Source organism: Natrix helvetica (assembly GCF_964273705.1).
Source record: "Natrix helvetica genome assembly, chromosome: Z".
In the NCBI taxonomy this organism is placed as follows: domain Eukaryota; kingdom Metazoa; phylum Chordata; class Lepidosauria; order Squamata; family Natricidae; genus Natrix; species Natrix helvetica.
Genome location: NC_138554.1, coordinates 95,179,046 through 95,199,228, shown reverse-complemented (window position 1 = coordinate 95,199,228; position 20,183 = coordinate 95,179,046). Strand labels below are relative to the sequence as shown.

The 20,183-nt window shown below is 39.9% G+C and overlaps 1 protein-coding gene across 1 annotated transcript in view; it reads left to right on the top strand.

Moving 5' to 3' along the window:
* The window catches only part of KCNH8 (potassium voltage-gated channel subfamily H member 8), a gene marked incomplete at its 5' end in the record, with an annotated part of 204,572 nt that overhangs the window by 92,785 nt on the left and 91,604 nt on the right, over positions 1 to 20,183 (top strand). The window contains 2 exons of the mRNA XM_081971642.1: positions 9,767 to 9,898; positions 17,403 to 17,530. Coding sequence (XP_081827768.1) covers positions 9,767 to 9,898; positions 17,403 to 17,530 — 260 coding nt within the window. The remainder of the gene's footprint in view (positions 1 to 9,766; positions 9,899 to 17,402; positions 17,531 to 20,183) is intronic.

Genomic DNA, 20,183 nt, shown 5'->3' with positions numbered 1-20,183 from the left:
TTATGTTGTACATAACTTTGTGTGCTTTACCCATAATAATAATAATAACTTTTATTTCTAGACCGCACCCTTTCCTAGGCAGGACTCGGGGCGGTGTACAGTCATGTTAAAACCATATACAAATACATAGACATGAACATAGACATAGACATAGACGTGGACGTAGACGGAGGAGGTAAAAAATATACTGTACAATTCTTAGTTAAAATACAAATATTAAAATTCCCTTAAAAATTCCCCAATAAAATGTTTGCCAGGAAGTGGAAGATGGAACTGTCAATCAGCTAAGCCAGCTAGTCAGAACAGGTGAGTCTTGAGCTTCTGTCGGAAGGAGCGGAGGTCATTGGTAATTCTAATATCGGGAGGGAGGTCATTCCAGAGGGTTGGGCCCATCACAGAAAAGGCTCTACTCCTAGGCGTCACCCGCTGGCACTGCTTGGCGGATGACACCTGGAGGAGTCCCTCCCTGTGAGAGCGGATAGGTCGTAGGGATGTATGAGGTGAGATGCGGTCCCGCAGGTAACTAGGTCCCATGCCATGGAGTGCTTTGAAGATAATAACCAACACCTTGAAACGCACCCGAAAACCCACAGGCAGCCAGTGCAGCTCGCGCAGGAATGGTGTTATGTGGGAGTATCTTGATCCTCCCATGATAACCCGCGCGGCCGCATTCTGAACTAGCTGCAGTCTTCGGGTGCATCTCAAGGGGAGCCCCATGTAGAGAGCATTGCAGTAGTCTAGGCGAGACGTCACCAGCGCATGAGTGACTGTGCGTAGGGCGTCCTGATCCAATAGGGGGCGCAATTGACGCACCAGGCGAACCTGGTGGAACGCCCCCCTCGCCACGGCTGTCAGATGGTCATCCATCGACAGCCGGGCATCAAGGAGGACGCCCAGATTGCGCGATCGTTGCACGGGGAGCAATAATTCGCCCCCTATGGCCAGTGATGGCATCAACTGGTTAAATCAGGGTGCCGGTAGCCACAGCCACTCAGTCTTGGAAGGGTTGAGTTTAAGTCTGTTGTCCCCCATCCAGACCCGCACGGCTTCCAAACACCGGGACAACATTTCGACGGCCTCGATGGGGTGGTTTGGGGTGGAAATGTACAGCTGTGTATCATCAGCGTACAGATGGTATTCAACCCCAAAACCACGGATGATCTCACCCAGTGGCTTCATGTATGTGTTGAACAGGAGGGGTGAGAGGACCGAACACTGAGGCACCCCACAAGTGAGTGGCCTCAGGGTCGACCTCTGCTCCCCTGCCAACACACACTGCGTCCGGTCGGAGAGATAGGAGCGGAACCACCGCAAAACGGTGCCCCCCACGCCCATCTCTTCCAGCCGGCGCAATAAGATACCATGGTCGATGGTATCGAAAGCCGCTGATAGATCTAATAGGACCAGGATAGAGGAACAACCCCTATCTCTGGCCCTCCATAGATCATCTACCAACACGACCAAGGCCGTCTCCGTGCTGTGACCGGGTCGAAAGCCGGACTGGCGCGGGTCAAGATAGACTGCTTCCTCCAGGTGATGTGGGAACTGTTGCGCCACCACACTCTCTACAACCTTCGCTAAAAAGGGAAGGTTGGAGACAGGACGGTAATTAGCTAGTTCCTCCGGATCCAGGGAAGGCCTCTTGAGCAGGGGCCTCACCACCGCCTCTTTCAAGGCGGCCGGCAAGGACCCCTCCTCCAGTGAAGCGTTCACCAGACCCAGGAGCCAGCCTCGTGTAACCTCCCAGGATGCCAGTACAAGCCAGGAGGGACACGGGTCCAGTAAACATGAGGTGGCTCACAGTTGCCCACGTAACCTGTCCAAGTCCTCGGGGGTAATAGAGTCAAACTCCTCCCAGCATGGTGTCTCAAGACTTGCTTCCGACGTCTCTCCTGGTCCACTGAAGGGGGCCCATCCACTCCGAATCTGATCGATTTTGTCCTGCAGATATTCCCCAAACTCCTCTGCTCTACCCTGCAAAGGGGCTTCCCGCGACCTCTGAAATAAGAGAGAGCGGGTCACCCGAAACAGGGCGGCAGGGCGGTTATCCGTGGACGCAATAAGAGCGGCACAGTGTCTACGTTTGGGCGCTCTTAGAGCCACAAGGTAGGTCCGTAAATAGGCTCTTACCTGTGTTCGGTCAGATTCGGAGCGTGAGGACCTCCACCTGCTTTCTAGGCGTCTCTTGTGGCGTTTCATCATCCTCAGCTCCTCGGTAAACCAAGGAGCCAGGGTGGTTCGTTGCCGCAAGAGAGGCCGCAAAGGCGCTACCCGGTCCAAGGCCCCCGCAGTCGCCTTATTCCAAGCAGCCACTAGGTCCTCCGTCCGGGAGTGGGTCAGGACTACAGGAAATGGCCCAAGCTCCGTCTGGAACCTATCCGGTTCCATCAGTCGCTTGGGGCGGAACCATCTGGGACAATCAGGTTCCGCCTCCCCGCGGTTGCCTAATGTCTATGCATATTTACCCATGTTGTACAGCTGCAGTATTATTATTATCCTTCTTATCTTCTTTACTACCCCCTTTGTTGGTATTTGTATTAGTATTGTGATTATTATTACTCCGTTTTTTGCATGTACACTAAGAGTCCTGCACCAGAGACAAATTACTTTAAAAAAAAAGAATTTTATTGGTTTTTAAACATTTATGGGGAAAGGTAAAAAGGTACATAGAAAATTTTGGCAGCTCCCGTGCCAGTGGTAGAAATCCCTCCAAATCTCACAATTTTTACAATGTTAAAGACAACGTACAAAAGATAAGCAAAAACAGAACCTTGTTCTACATTATATCAACCATGTGTTCAATCATCTCTTTTTTTGTCACTTTCTAGTATATCAACAATTACAATAATATTTCAAATGCATTTATTTTTGTGACCTGAGCCTTTTCAATATTGTTCCCTCCTCCCTGTCCCCAGATGGAGCCACAGCCCCTCCCTCCTTCATATCTTGTACATTACTACCTTTTTCACTACCTACTTTCGCTTGGGGCGGAACCATCTGGGACAATCAGGTTCCGCCTCCCCACGGTGGGGGGTAGCGCCGGGAAAGTCGAGCCGGAGAGAAGAGTGGTCTGACCATGACAGGGGTGTGATAACTAGATCCCCTATTCCCAGATCACTCGTCCACTGTCCAGATACAAAAACAAGGTCCAGTGTGTGCCCACCTTCGTGTGTGGGGCCCTGAATTAATTGGGACAGGTCCATGGCTGTCATGGAAGCCATGAACTCCCGAGCCACCTCAGATGCTTCACCCGTCGACGGCAGATTGAAATCCCCCATAACCACAAGTTTGGGGGTATCAACTGCCATCTCCGCGATCAGTTCGAGGAGCTCGGGCAGGGCCGCTGATGCATAGCGAGGAGCCAAGTATGCAATCAGCAAGCCCAACTGCCTCCCTGGGCCCCATTTCACACCAAGGGACTCACACCCGGAGATCTGTGGCACAGTGAACTCCCTCGGTTCAAGACTCTCCCGTATAATTACCGCCACCCCGCCACCCTTACCCTGGGCCCACGGCTGATGAAATGCACGGTAGCCTGGCAGGCACATCTCCACGAGGGGCAAACCACCCTCGTGGCCCAGCCAGGTCTCCGTTATCCCTGCAAGGTCCGGCTCCCCCTTGCGATCAACTCATTAATGAGGGGGGCCTTGTTAACAACGGACCTTGCATTGCAAAGCATCAGCCTCAGGCCCTGACTCTGTAGGTCCTGACCACCTAGGCTGCGAGGGTTGGTACAAGCGACCGGGTGTGTCCAACAGCCACAGTCTCCCAACTGACTACGAGATTTTATTCGGTCATCGCATCCACCCCTCCCCACGACCGTTGGAATAAAACAACCCTCTGTAGGAATGTCATTTGCCCTCCCCCTCCACACTCCGCTCACTTCCTCCTTGACCTCACCTGTTCGCCTGGCTACAGTCCTCCTCCTGGCCTGATCCCTCCCACCCACCCTGGAACCCCCTAAAAAGGATAAAAAGCATTTAGTTAAAAAACCCCTGATTCTTCGCTTCCTCCACCTCTCGGGGTTAACGAACCCGTCATTAAGGTGGGCCCTTGAGAGGGCGAAGGGCCAGATCTGCAAGAGGGGGGACTCCCGCAGCTGGAGCAAATCCGATCTCGAATATATGCTGGAATATATGCTAAAAGCGATGCAATCAGGGCCAGGGTGCCATGGATGATAAAATGAGACAGCAGGCCAGGTTCCACATCAGATGGTAAATGAAGAAATAATGAGAAGACAGCAGGAAGATGGTAAAAAAGATGGAGGCCAGGACGCAGTCCATGATGTAAGTAGGCAGACGAATTAAATGTTTGATGGGTTTTTTCCTAGTGGGCTGATGAAAAAAATGGTGGGGGTAATCACGCAGGCACACACAGTAGTTGGCTCAGAGTCAGATGTAAATAGTCACAAACAAAATGGCAAGTGGGCAGGTAGTTGTACAAAGATGTTGGTGGTTAACGAGGGGCACCTGGGCACAATCTTAGTCTTAGTCTGAATAAAAATGAATAAAATTATACTAAAATAACATAATATGAAATAAAACTAGCTAGTAATGTTTAAGAAGGAATAAATTAGACATTGAGCAACAATATGACCATGATATCTATAGTTGTCTACTCAAATTGTTTTGTCTATTTCACCTTTTTCTTTTTAATCTACCTTCATATTATGTATGGATTGTTTATAACAATATTGCTAGTTTATATTGCTGTTAGATTGCTAATACTTGAGTCGGACTATATGATTGCTGATATTTCTGTAACACTGAAGATTACCTTATTACTTTATTTAATATAGCAAAATAAAAGGGAATCTTTATATAGTGGAATTGAAAATTGTGGACTTTTTTCTTTCACTGGAAAGTTTGGGCTTTGATTTTTTAGGAGCAAAATGGCATCTTTTTGAGGGTTAAGAAGGAAGATACATTAAAGCTTTCTAAAGCTTAAAGCACCAGTTTTGCTACTTAAGATCAACAAACACAGAAAAGAATTCAGAAATGTGATCCTACCCATTCTAATAGTATCCCATTACCAGGCAGTATACATTCTTCAGTCATCCATCAATATCAGGAACATGAAGCAATGGGTCCATTTTAAAGTACTTGCCCTCTACTTGTAGTTTCCCATAATAATATTTCATTTCATTGAACTGTCTTCTCATTCTTTTGTCAGCAGTCACTGTATTTAGGAAATAGTGCTGGAAAAAGTGACTTAACAACTAGTCTTCACACTTTTGACCATCATGGTATCCCTGTGATCACATGACCATGTGATTTGGATGCTTGGCAAATAGCATGTATTTATTATGGTTGCAGAGTGTTTATAATTCTTCCTGTTTTATACTTGCATGTTAACACCACCACATTCTCTTATGAAACAAACAGAACTTGTGTCACAATGAGGCAAAGTTGCTTTCATCATTTTAATAAAAGTGCTAGATTCCTGTGGATGCTTTGGGTGTAATCAATTCACAGATATGGGAGATTCTATAGAGCTACAGTTAAAGCCCCTTTAGTCTTTTACTAATCCATAATCAGGCAGGAAATGGCATAATCCTCATCCTATGGTATTACATTTGAAACCAAATTATCCTATCTGCTGTACCTGGTAATTTACAAGACTTGATTGGCAAGCAGGGGACCAAGGAGACTCAGACACTATTCTGGATATGAAGTGATAGTAGATAAGATTGTTTTAAAGGAATGGGGAAAAGAGACGCCATGAACACTTCTTTTTTTTCTGTTCTATAAAAACATATCCACAACTTTCCTCAATCTCTAACCTCGATTTTGCCTGTCTAGTCCATGAGAGTAAGTCCAGCTGCTAATTAGAATGTACATTGTGGAGAGAAGCTAAAACATGAGTAGGGCTATTTGAAAGTAGCAAGTGGCTTTCCAGTGCCAGTATTCATAATTAATCAATTAATAGTACCATCTGTGCTTGGATGGAAGCTGAAGCATATTCATCATCAATAAGTGCACTTAGATCCTGGAATACATTTGTTTTGTAATCCAATTGTTTGTACTTCGGATTGCATTGTGAGTTTTTCCCTAGAACCTCTTGACCTTTGCCTCACTATGATCACATCTCTGTTTCTGTTGGTCCAGAATGCGGCCGCGCGAGCTATCATGGGGAGTACTAGATACTCCCACATAACACCTCTCCTGCACGAGCTGCACTGGCTACCTGTGGTTTTTTGGGTGCGTTTCAAGGTGTTGATTACCATCTTTAAAGCGCTCCATGGCACAGGACCTAGTTACTTGCGGGATCGCATCCTACCCCATACATCCCTGTGACCAATTCGCTCTCACAGGGAGGGACTCCTCCGGGTGCCGTCCACCAAGCAATGCCAACGGGCGGCGCCCAGGTGCAGGGCCTTCTCTGTGATGGGCCCAACCCTCTGGAATGACCTCCCCCCCGATATTACAACCACTACTGACCTCCGCTCCTTCCATAAGAAACTCAAGACCCACCTGTTCCAATTAGCCGGCCTAGCCCATCTATAGTTCTAGTCTTATCCTCCTGGCAGTTATTTTTAATTATTTTAATTTTGGGGTAGATTTTAGGGGTTGATTTTAACGTTGTTCTTAATTTTATTTAACTGTACAGTTTGTATATTGCCTCCTCTATCTATATGTATTTATGGTGTTTTTATTCTGACTGTACACCGCCCCGAGTCCCTTTGGGGAGAGGGAGCGGTTTTATAAATCTAATAAAGTTAAAGTTAAAGTTAAAGTTTCAGTTTTCACAAATCCTCACTGTTATATTGTTTGTCTCTTTGACCTCTTATTCACTACAGCACTTATATCGCTCAAATCCAGTCCACTAGTAGGAACTGACTTAATTTGAATGGACTTGCCTTGCACATTAACTGAGAGTGCCTCTTTAATTTTAAAGATTGTACAGATTTTAAAAACACAGATTAACCATATATAACCTAATCATATCTAGTGGCCCCTTGGTTGAAAAGAATTCAGTTCAATGCTGGTTGAATTCTAATGCAATGATACTATGATTTTGTATGGTATTAATTTTTCATTATTTATTATATTTTACTTTTTGGATGTACTTAGTCATCAATGTTTAAGTGTATTTTGAATCTGAAGATTTTATTGTGTTGAGGTGTGGAAAAAATGTATTCTTGGGAAAACAGCTAGAAGGAAGAAAACAATTCTTAAATAATTCTTAAATTCTAAACTGAAGTTGCCAGACAATGATTTTTTACAGTGGCAGTTCCTTTTTTGCACACAAGTGTAGCCAAAAAGGAAATCTTTTAACTTTAGCCTTTTAAAGAGAGATAAACTATTTGAAACAATGTTTAATATGCCTACATATCCATAGGATTTGTAATTTTCAAAGACACAGAGATTTTAAAAAACAGTCTAATAAATGTATCTAAGCAAGCATATATATTTTCAAAGTAAAGATTCACATACAAATTCAATTGTTGCCATAATTATAATCCTTCCAAACTGCAGGTTTTGCAATAAAGAATAAGCAGCGAAATGTAAAAGGTGTTTATGTAAATAATATCTTGGATTGGCAGTCCAATCTCTTCTTGAAAGTCTCAAATGATGAAGCTCCCACAACTTCCAAAGGCAAGCCGTTCCATTGGTTGATTGTTCTCACTATCAAAAAATCCTCTTTGTTTCTAGGTCGAAACTTTCCCCGGTTTCCAGGAATAGACAATTGGAAATGAATATTTATCTAAACCCAATAAATAGCCCTTGTTAGTAAATTTTAGACTACAGAGAATTTGATATAACTCGATTCCAAAATACTACAATAATGTATTTGTGTAATGGCAGCAAGCACTGTTATATTATTAGATTACTTTAGAAGACTGTTTCTCAACTTTGGCAATTTTCAGATACCATATTTTTCACACCTTAAGATGCACCGTACCATAAGACGCACATTAGCTTTTGAGGAGAAAAACAAGAAAAAAAATATGTCTCTGCCTCTCAGATCCATCCGGTATTCATCTGCCTAGCATCCTTACAGCAAACAGCCTCAGCTGTTGATCAGCTTCAGTACGTTATCACAGGGGGAGAAGTGTGTCTTATAGTGCAAAAAATACAGTATATAGTCTTAAATTCCGAGAAGCCTCAGCTAGCATGAAAAATTCTGGGAGTTGAAGTTTACACATCTTAAAGTGTTGTAAAGTAACAGCCAGGACAGAAGGAGAGACCAAGCAGGAAATTAATCCTGAGTGCTTGTTCAGCTGCAAGAGACATAAATCTGACCCAAACCTCACTTCAAAATCTATGAAAACTTATTTGCCTCTTCTCAGGGGAAGGAAGGCAATCTAGAAGATTCTTGAATATAAACCCAATTAAGTCAATCAAGAAGTCAATAGAATGGCTCTATTTGCTCATGCCAGGCATAAAGTTGTCAAAGTTGAGAACACTTGCTTTAAAAAGTAGAGTATACCAAACTCATACTTAGAAATATTTACTTATTTTCAGTTGCTTGTTCAGAAAACAGTATTAGTTTACTAGCCAACCAGCTCAATAGCCCAAGTGCTGTGGACCTTTAAAAAAAACCCACAATAACCTTAAATTACTAAGGAAACAAGTTGCTCTAATAAAGTCCATGAAACTCAGTGAAGCTTCATCCTTGTTGAACCATTTTGGTTCCACACCCTTCCTAGACAACAGGATTTCACAGCAAAGTACACATATGATCAGTTCCCAAATATTGTGTATATGAGATATGGGGCTCATTTTTCAGGGAAATATGCTAAGGAGAAAATGGCTGATATTGATAGGCCTGGCTCCGGGTTCAAAGGTTTCAATAGTTGGCTCGTGTGCACTAGTTTGTTTTCTTATCTTAGTAAGGACATCACTCAAAAGTAATAATACATTGCTTAGTAGTGATAGTGAATATAGTACACTCGGTATATAATGGCATATTGAATCTTAGCCAAACCTTCCAAAGAGTTTTATCTGCATTTTATGTATTTTTGGATTTTGTTTATTGATATGGAAATAAAATTTCACCCCATTAAATACTTGATAATGAAAAAATAGTTAAATGCATTTCTTTCACTCCCTGGAAATATCTATGTAAATGATATTTATATTAATCCTGTTAAATAATATTATTGAAAGTATAAAAACCCATTATACATAAATATCTGTCTATAAATAAAAAATACTGAGTTAAACAAATGCAATAATAGTGTTTTAAAGAAATATCTTTAAACAATCTTATCATGGTGCCCTAGTGCAATTAACATAAAGTGCAAAAGACATTGTAGCAGTTTTTTCAGGATACCGAAGGATGTTAAATATATTCCTCTGTTAAATTTGTTTATTTATTTTTAGCTTCCCTGCATTTAATAAATCAGCTACAAAAAGCTATATTTTGCCTTCTATTTTAAGGTAAAATATTATTAATTTTAATGTATTTAAAACTGTACAGAGATCTATTAGACATCTAGACTCAGATAAAAGGCTACGAGTAGAGATGAGTCTATACAGAGAGAATAAGGTAACCCAAACATAAGATCACTTCATAGTCTTTTTAAAAGATAAAGTTCAAAATAAAATGATAGAAGAATATTTATAAGATTATTATCACAGTAGATATGTGCTGCATTTAAATGAATACTATACTTTCAGAGAAAACAGTATTATTGCATAACAACAAATGAAGGAAAATGATTTTTTTTTAGTTTTGATCTTTTCAATTGTATCATATAATTAACTATATATACATACAGAATTATATGATATATGTAATGGATTTATTTTTCTTTCAGGGTCTTCATTTTGGTGCCTATTGGATGTTGTCCCAATTAAGAATGAGAAAGGTGATGTTGTTCTGTTTCTATCTTCTTTCAAAGACATAACAGATACAAAAATAAAGATTTCTCTGGAAGAGAAAAAAGATGGTAGGTATGATTTTTAGGACAAAAACAAAGATTTTCAGAGCACAATATGTGATGTATGTGTGTTGTTATTGTTGAGGCTGTTTGTTGTATGGCTGTTTGTTGTTTGTATGGCTATATGCAAAAGGGCCATGAATTCATATCATTTGTAATGTCACAAGGATCTTTTATTTATATTCTGATTGAATGAAAACATTATTGCTGAGATACAGAATAAGACACTTTCCTGTTTTACCAAAAGTAAATGAGCACTGAATCAATGCTAAAAAAATCATATACAGTATTGAGGAATGCTAGAAGAAATTGTTTGGTACTTTTATTCTCTTTGTATAAATATCATTTAGGCAAGTCAAAGAAACAGCATTGCTTACAGTCCTTTATTCAGTTCAAGGAACTATGGGATCAGATGGAGGAGGAAATAGAATGACTTTATTTCTAATACACTAAACTTGAATTAGACTAAGGTGCCTTCCAACGGTGTGTAACAATATGATCTATTTCTTAATCAGTTCAAATTAGTCATTTGAGTTATGATCATGAATGTGCTCAAAATAAGACAATTGGCACTGAGGAATGTGCTTTTATATTACTTTCACAAATTGTCTATTTGTTTGTCTCATGTGCTGTCAGCAGAGATGCTGTCAGCAGCGTAGTATTGGCCTATTTCCAATTACAATCTTTTACAGATTTTGTCTGAAACTCAGAGATGATAATAAATCAAGCTAATATGGTACTTCTTATTGCATATTGAATAGAGTAGAAGCAGATGCTCTTGTATAGCTATTATGTTTATGATGAAATATGAGATGCCCTCATAACTTTTTTTTTTTAAAAAAATCATTATACCAGGCAAATTCACTTTTGCCATTTTATTTTGTTAACACTTAACTTTTCTGCGCACATGAATCTTTGCTGATCAGTAGTGAACCTAAGCAGTCTTGTTATGACTAGTTGTCCAGTTGGCTATAGAACAGTAAGAAGTTGAGAGAATCAGTCACCAACTCAGGCAACAAGACTCTAAAAAAAAGTCTCTGGAGATTGTTAATCATACAGGTCATTGTTGTCCCAAAGGTGCCTTTTCAAACAGCAACTAGATTTTGTTTGTTTTCCTTGAACACATTTCACTTCTCATTCAAGCAGATTCTTCAGTTCTGACTGAATGGTGGGGAATGGAAGGATTTATATATACATGACCTTAATGTAGATGGCTTGTATGACCCTCTTTCAAACCAACTGATTTGAAAGAGGGGATCAGAGGCCATCTACATTAAGACTGAATTTTCCTCAGAGGGATACAACAATACCTATTTCCTGTCTAGAACACAGTCCTTTGAGCAATTCCAAGAAGGTTCCATATCTATTTGCATTATTCAGGCAACCCTGAGGGCATAATTAAACCTCCAGGTGGCCTCACTCTCAGAAAGAGTGCTAATAACCAGATGACTGCAAGAAATTTAAATCCTTCCGTTCTCCACCATTCAATCAGAACTGAAGAAGCTTCTTGGATGAGAAGCAAAACTTCTTCAAGCAAAACAAAGAAAGTCCAGTTGTCTTTTGAAAAAGCAACTTTGGGATTCTCACAAAAAGACTTTACATAAGTTACTTATTAATGAAAACTTCTGCTTCTTTCTTGTGAGCTAACTAGTAGATTGCTTTCTTCCCAATGCGCAGGACGTTTTGGAAGTCCAAACCAACTCCTGAATTTTTGTCTGATTGTGAACAGACATTACACAGAACCTGGTGGATACTTGAATAATAGCTTACTCTATTTAAGTTAATTAATTAAATTAGTTTCATCTATATAGCCAATAACACAAACTCTTATTGTCATGATCTTTAATTGGATAAAATGGTGCAACATTTTTTAACCAAGATATCTCAAGTGGCCTAAATTACAAAATGTATCCAAACTCCTGGATCTATGGGGGAATGAAATTTGGGAAAGTCATATACTGGCTGCTGATGTGCTGCTGCTACTATGGTCATTGATCTTTATTTTCAACATTCCATGACAGCTTTCCAGTCAGTCTTTGAGTTCCTTGTTCATTTCCCTACCTAGCAGCAGCATTTACCATCTTCTGAGGAGGGGAGGGAAGGAAGAGAAGGGAAGGGAAAAGGAAGAAAAGGGGAGAATTCCATTCTCTTTGCTTTTTAGTCCACCTTTAGTAATTTCACCAGTCTTCTGGGATCCCCAGGCCTGATGACAAAACTGGGTTTTGAGAGATTTCCAGAAAGTTAAAAAGGGAGGTGCCAGCCTCACTTTGGGAATAAAGACTGTTGCTAGATCAGGTTTCCGAAAATAGCCATCTCTCCCTTTCTTTTCTCAGAAAGATTCTTTAAATGGGAAGTTTACAAACCTTTACTGTTTTGAGCAAAAACTGTAGTCCAATGATTGAAAATCAATAATTAAAATTATTAATTACATTGGTAATTCAGGACAGGAGCTTTAAAACAATATCTCAAATCTTAAAAGGTCATAGTACTGCGTACTTGTTCTGTAAAGTTCCTCTCTAAGGGCAAAATTAAATATAAACCAAACCTGATGGAAAATCTCTTCAAAAGTTCCTTTACAAAGGATTCTGTATGGTTGAGCAGTGTAGTTCTGCAAATATATTATTCTATTAACATTCTGTATGAACATAATGGTATCCTATGCTCATTATTCAATGGAGGCTTTTTTTTTTTAAAAGAGAGACTATAATTATGACATGGCATGTTAACACCATGGTAATCCTATAATCATTCCCACAGAAAGTAAAATACGGCTAAAGAAAAGGTATTTTCTTCACAATAAAACTTTGTATTTAACCAAATTATAAATTGAAAAGAATAATGGGGAGGGGAGGGGAGAAATATCCAGCCATACTGGGTGTCCCCATTGTAAATCTATTACCTGGTAAAAGAGATACAGATATGGCATGTATTTACATCTTACTGCAACCTGCCTTTCAGCAATTTAAAAATAAAACAAAAAATAGGTAAAAAAAATAAAAGCAGGAGTCAATTTTCAGCACACCCTTTAAATGTATGGTTGCCAGCATTCCTTTTGCTTCATCCAGAACCCCACAGGATGGTCAGACCAGAGTCAAACTTGTGTTGTTTTGGTGTGCATTTACCTTAAGACTTACACACATTGATAGAATTCATTTCACTCTTATACTCTGAATTTTGCTAACTCCATCTGCTTTCAAAGTATGACCCTTGATATGGAATAGAAAAACTGAAGCATACTTTAAGGTTATAAAAGCTATATTTACTTTAAAATATTTTTTGCTTGTGCCTGTAATGGCGTATTGCAGTAAAAGATTTATTGGAATTATTATTAATAAAGTTATTGAAGAGACATGCCTAGCCATTTATGCTATACCATTCTGCAGCATGCTTTGATGGGGATGCATTATTTCTTCTCAAAATCTTACGTAAGATTTCTTCCTGCAACAATTTCATTTCTATAAACTCAGCCACATTGCTTCAATACTTTGAGATGCAGCAAGCACTGTTTTAAAATGTGAGATTTTTAGAAAAGCTATGAACAAATAACTAGCTTTGCTCCTGAATTATGTATAAGCATATTGGTCTATCATCTTCCAGGGACTAAAGCTTCACTGCAGGAGATAAACGGTTTCTCAAATAAGAAAGGTCAGGTAATAAACAGAGAACTAGATTCTGATGCTAAACTAACTGTATATCAAGGGATATATTTCAGCAGCATGTCATAAAAAGGAGAATCTTCAAATGTATTATGGAAGAAATGAAATCAAGTTCTTTGTCTCAGAGTTGATGAAACTAATGGTAATTCCCCCCCCCCTGGTTTTGGCAGCTGATTAGCAATAACTGCTTTAATGATATGGTTACCTTCAGAACTTACATCGTTTATTTTCCACAATCCTTAAAATAAATATTATGCCAATGAAAACAGTTTCTACATTTAGAATTCATAACTATTTCTTTGTATGTTGGCATACTTCTTGGAGTTCCTTCTTGGAGTTTCAAGCTTCATATTTTTTTTTAAAAAAATGTAAATAGAGACCAGAGAGAATAAAATAGAATAGGATATATGCATATAAATGTTATCACTGAAGGCTGCATATTGACTTCCACTCATCTTCACCAGTACTTATTTATTTGAGATGGCTGGCATATAAATTTTATCAATAAATTAAAAAATTAACTCATTGATGGAAATTAATTTTCAGTTTCAATTTATATAGCTGGGCATCTCAAACATATGCATTTTGAGAGCTAGCAGAAAATTAAAGCATGTTAAAAAATACCATATAAAGAAAATAAATAATAAATATTGTAACCAAGATATGTAACCAAGGTATGGAATAATGAGATAAAAGAAATGGGTTCAACTGCACACCACATACACAATTGTTCTTTTGCGTTTTGTTGCTACACAAATGCTGCAACAGTTGCTTCCTGGATCTTGAGTGGATAAGTTGGAAGGAGAAAGGAAGAAGGTCAACTTTGTGTTTCTGCTTTGGATTTTCTATTGAAGCATAGGTTTTCCTCACCCATCCATCCCCCCCCCCCGCCAAAATAAAATATCCTAGGTAGAAATAGTGGCAAAGCTGCCTCTATGAGTACTGGCAATGAGTAGAAAGCAATTCACCATGCTACTTTACCTAAATTCCAGAAAGAAGAGAATGTCTGAATTCCTGACAGCATGAATCTGCCTTTTCCCGTCAACTCCCGTTAAAGACTACGAAACTGTTTTAAGGCATTTACTCTGAAGCAGGCATAATATAAGTAGACCTTGCTTACAGACTGCCTTATGTAGCAACTGTTCAAACTTACAATGGTCCTGAAAAATAACTATGCAATCAAATTGTGCATTTATGACCTTCATATTGTCTCTCAGTCACATGTTCACCATTATAGTTACTACACACATTCTCCTGTTTTCGTTTTCTTTTTTCTGCATCTCAAAGAGCAGAGAGATAGGAGACAATGAGATTATACAAGAATAAGAAGGCACCCAATGGGAAATACATATTGAAAAATGTGCTATCACTAGGGCATTTGCCTAGGGCATGGGGGGGGCTGAGAGCATGCTAGTGAAACATGCATTAACACATTCCATTCAATTTGCATTTTCCATTATGTGCTTTCTTATTCTCTTTTAATCCCTTCCTCTTCAGTAAATGTAAATATAATTGTTAATTTCCTTCTTACTAATTACCCAGTGCTGGGTCAAAATTTGAGGAAGTGGAGAAAAAAGAAGCTGCTGTCAAATCATAAGCACAGTTGCACTCATGTGATTTTCCACTTAGCAATTTAGTTGGTGCTCCCAAATGTGGTTGCTAAATGTACACTCTCTGTAAAGAAGTCCTCTGGTATCATGAAGGAGCTTACATGCAGAAAATAGAACTAAATCCAAAATTCATATCCTAATCAGCTCTGGGATTATACTTCTTAAAGGTTTTGAACATCTAACATTTAGGTTGAAGGCTGACATTTCAGAATTGTCATAATTAAATCCCAGATAATTCTGGATGCTAGGAGAGAGCCCAGGGAACAGAACTGAAAAGGAAGTCTAAAATTTGCACAATCTGAACATTGCCCAATCTGCATTGGTAACAGAGCACAATTATGTATGACTTATACTTTTTCAGCCACAGATTGTAGAGTATTATACAAGATTTGGAATTGCTTCCCAAAAGAAATATGCCTATACTTGCTTGGTTTTTAGAAGAAATACTAGACCTACTTTCTTATTCAGCCTCCCCCTGCCCCCCGTGAGACAGCTGTATTGACCTATTTTTTTAGCAGTACTAGGCTTTCTTTCTGATAAATCTGTCCTCAGCATTCTCTTCTAATTGTGAAGCATTACAAACATATAAACACTTAATAACAGTTACAAGAGTAGCTGTAATAAACTATGAATATGAAGTGTAAAATATAAACTATGAAATATCAATTATGGATTTATGCATCTTTAAAATTCAAACTTATATTCTTAAAAGGCGTTTGATTTAACACAAAATAAAAACTCAAATTTCTCATTAGTCTTTAGTCTAAGTTCCTAGGATCTATGGTATTAATACTATAATGGGAATTAATACCATAATACCAACTGGGGATGTTGACAAAGACAAATATTGAAGCTCCAGCAAAGGTTTAAAAAATGTCACAGCTTTAATTGCACAGTCATAGCTGCCATCTTGATTCTTTTGAACCCCCTCCCCATGTAGGCAGCCTTGTTACTTTGCTGCTGGCAAACCACTTTGGAAGCAGGAACATGATTATATATTTAAAGGACATCCTTAATTTTTGTTTCCAATATCATGCTTTGCTTACATCAAGTTCATTTTAGCACCAAGCTAACAGCCTTGGTATGATTCCCCTGTCACTGCTGTTTAAACAGTTTGAGAATGCACAAATGAGAAAAAAGAATGTTCCAAGAGGCCATTATTTATATAGAAAAATGTTGAATAATGATAAATAACCTTAAGGCAGATATTATTAAATAAAGAGTATTACCTTGAGAACTGAATGGAAGGGAAAGTATACATAAGATAAGGAAGTTTGAAAATTTTATGTGATATGCAATGATGGGGAAGTAAAGAAAACCCTTCAGATTTCTACATTTGTTTTATAATGGTGAGTATCTAAGAATTTTTAAAAACTGTTATCACATGTTATCACATGTCTTTTTCAGAGCTTTTGTGCATATTGACAATTTGCAATTAGACAGAATTCTGCTAAAAGAAAATTCTATTCTGCAGTGGAAAGTGATACAATTTTTAGTAACCACGATCAGTGTGGCTACTTTATGAATAATCAATATCCTTACATGCACACTAACCAGTTGATTACTGATCTAGTACATGCTATCAAAGTTGTAAATGTGCCCTCTCCACCTGAAAGATTAACTTTCTCTTTCATGAAAAGGTTTGAAAAACCATGCAATATGCAAATTTTGGAAAAGTAAGATGCTTCCCCCATTTTGAATGGTTTTATATGTTCCAAATCTTCAATAACAAGAATGGTGCCATTGTTCCCAACATTTTACAGTGATGATAGATGAGAGAAGATAGATAGATGATAGATTGATAGATTGATAGATAAGTTGATTGATGGATAGATGGATGGATGAATGACTGGATGGAAAGATAGAAAGATAGATAGATAGATGATAGATAGATAGATAGATAGATAGATAGATAGATAGATAGATAGATAGATAGATAGATAGATAGATAAGATAAGATAAGATAAGATAAGATAAGATAGGTAGGTAGAGGTAGATAGAGAGATAGATAAAATAAAAAAAACCAGAAGAATTTCCCAAAGAGAAAAGAGTTTGCTGGTGGCCGCAAAAACAATCTATTTTTAGAGATATCCCTGGTTGATAGGATTAATTTTGTAGAAGAAAAAAAGCAGAAAAAGAATGAAAGAAAAGCTATCTGAAACAATCAGGGTATGCAATTCTGGACTATTAGTTCACTTTCCAGAGGCTGCATTTAAGCAAATATAATGTGTCATCTGTATTCTTCAGAAAAATTCAAAGGAAGAGGAAGAGCAGGATCACATTTTGATTCAGCCCGCAGACGGAGTAGAGCTGTCCTTTATCACATCTCCGGACACCTACAAAGAAGAGAAAAGAACAAATTAAAAATTAATAATGTAGGTATAGAGAATCAAACTATTTTCATGCTATTCTATCTGAGGTGGGGGGGCTGTGTACTGCTCAGAAGATTTAGATTAAAGGGGGAAAAGTAATTGCTTATAATTGCCCCTTTCTATTTTGAAGATATGTTATGAACTATAAATATAGAAAATAAAACCTTGGCCAATACAATGTTTCTTGTAAGTGAATACTGTACAATTTCAAAGAGAAAATGCAATGGACAGAGTCTAGGATCCATATATCTGATAATGATGTTCATATGGTTTAGCATAAATGTCTAAGGCTCAACCCAAACATTATGCTAAGTCATGTTTGTTCTTTTATAAAACTTCATAGAAAATGTTGGCAAAAAGAACTTTAATTCTTTCCTTTCCCTGAGCCATGATTCAGATTCCCTGCCACACAAACACTTTTTAGCAGCAAAACCCTAGTGAAAGCTCTTTCCTCTCAAGCTAATAATAGAGGGAAGTGCTATTTTCATCATGAACCCAGCAGGAAAACTGCATGAACAAACTAGTGTTTGTTTGTTTATTTATTTATTTATTTATTTAAAGAAAATACATTAGGATTAATGGCATGTTCTACATCAATCTATAAAGCAATGAAAGTAGCATTACATTCTCTCCTCTCCAATTTATTGTAGTACTTTGATCTTACTGTGCTAGTGAGCAAACTTCATTCACAGCACAAAAAAAGTATCAAGTAAATATATTGTACCACCTGGAAGCTAAAAATAGGGATCGTATGATGGATTCCCATCACTGCAATCTTTTTTTAGGTACCATATTTTCTGGCATATAAGACAACTTTTTAACCCCAAAAAATTATTTCAAAAATCGGGGGTCGTCTTATACACCAGGTATACCAAAAAACCAAAACAAAAGAAAAAGCAATGCCACCAAGCAAAAAACTGTGTTGCCACCAGCGCAGACACCAGCTTTTCAATTGATAACCTTGGTGCTCCTCGCCTGGGCACATGGATGGATGAGCGCTGGGATGGCTTGGTAAGGTCTGGCTGGAGGTCTGAAGGAGGAAGGTGAGCTCAAACTATGAAAGCCCGGCAGCATGGAGGCCTTCAGCCGGCTCGCAGGCGCCTGAAAGTAGGGGGTCGTCTTATACGCCCAGTCGCTTTATAAGGTGGAATATACAATATATAGGTCATGCAAGGCAATATCCTTAAAAGATTCAGAATGTATTGTTATTTTATTGTTGTTAAAGGGGCAGAAAAAGCTTTATTAATCAGTTATTGACCAATTTTCTAAATTTTATCAGTTTATTACCTAAAGCCCCTCTCTATTAGAAAATATTGGGATTAACTTGATAGAGAACTTCCCAAAAAAATATAAGTTTCGTCCAGTCTCCAACCTCCCCTTCTTGGCGAAGGTTGTTGAGAATGTGGTGGCGCAGCAATTTCCACGACACCTAGACGAATCCGATTATCTAGACCCATGCCAGTCCGGCTTCCGACCCGGGCACAGCACTGAGACAGCCTTGGTCGCGTTGGTGGATGATCTCTGGAGGGCCAGAGATAGGGGTTGTTCCTCTATCCTGGTCCTATTAGACCTCTCGGCGGCTTTTGATACCATCGACCATGGTATCCTATTGCGCCGGTTGGAGGGGATGGGAGTCGGAGGCACCGTTTTGCGGTGGTTCGGCTCCTACCTCTCCGACCGGAAGCAATGTGTGTTGACAGGGGGGCAGAGGTCGTCCCTGAGGCCACTCACTTGTGGGGTGCCACAGGGGTCGGTCCTCTCGCCTCTTCTGTTCAACGCATATGTGAAGCCGCTGGGTGAGATCATCCGTGGTTTTGGGGTTGAGTACCATCTTTACGCTGATGATACTCAGCTGTATATTTCAACCCCAAACCACCCCAACGAGGCTGTCGAAGTGATGTCCCGGTGTTTGGAAGCCGTCGGGGTCTGGATGGGGGACAACAGACTCAAACTCAACCCCTCCAAGACCGAGTGGCTGTGGTTACCGGCACCTCGGTTCAGCCAGCTGACTCCATCGCTGGCCATAGGGGGCGAACAACTGTCCCCTGTGGAGCGGGCGCGCAATTTGGGCGTCCTCCTTGATGCCCGGCTGTCAATGGAGGACCATGTGGCAGCCGTGGCAAGGGGGGCGTTCCACCAGGTTCGCCTGGTGCGCCAATTGTGCCCCCTACTGGACCGGAGTGCCCTGCGCACGGTCACTCATGCGCTGGTGACGTCTCGCCTGGACTACTGCAATGCCCTCTACATGGGGCTTCCCTTGGGACGCATCCGGAGACTGCAGCTAGTTCAGAACGCAGCCGCGCGGGTTATTATGGGACGTACACGTTACTCCCACGTAACACCTCTCCTGCGCGAGCTGCACTGGCTACCTGTGGCCTTTCGGGTGCGTTTCAAGGTATTGATCACCATCTTTAAAGTGCTCCATGGCAGAGGACCTAGTTATCTGCAGGATCGCATCCTACCACATACGTCCCTGCGACCTATCCGCTCACACAGGGAGGGGCTCCTCCTGGTGCCGTCTGCTAGGCAATGCCAGCGGGCGACACCTAGGAGTAGATCCTTCTCTGTGATGGGCCCAACCCTCTGGAATGACCTCCCCCCAGACATTCGAACTACCACCGACCTCCGTTCCTTCCGGCAAAAGTTAAAGACTCAC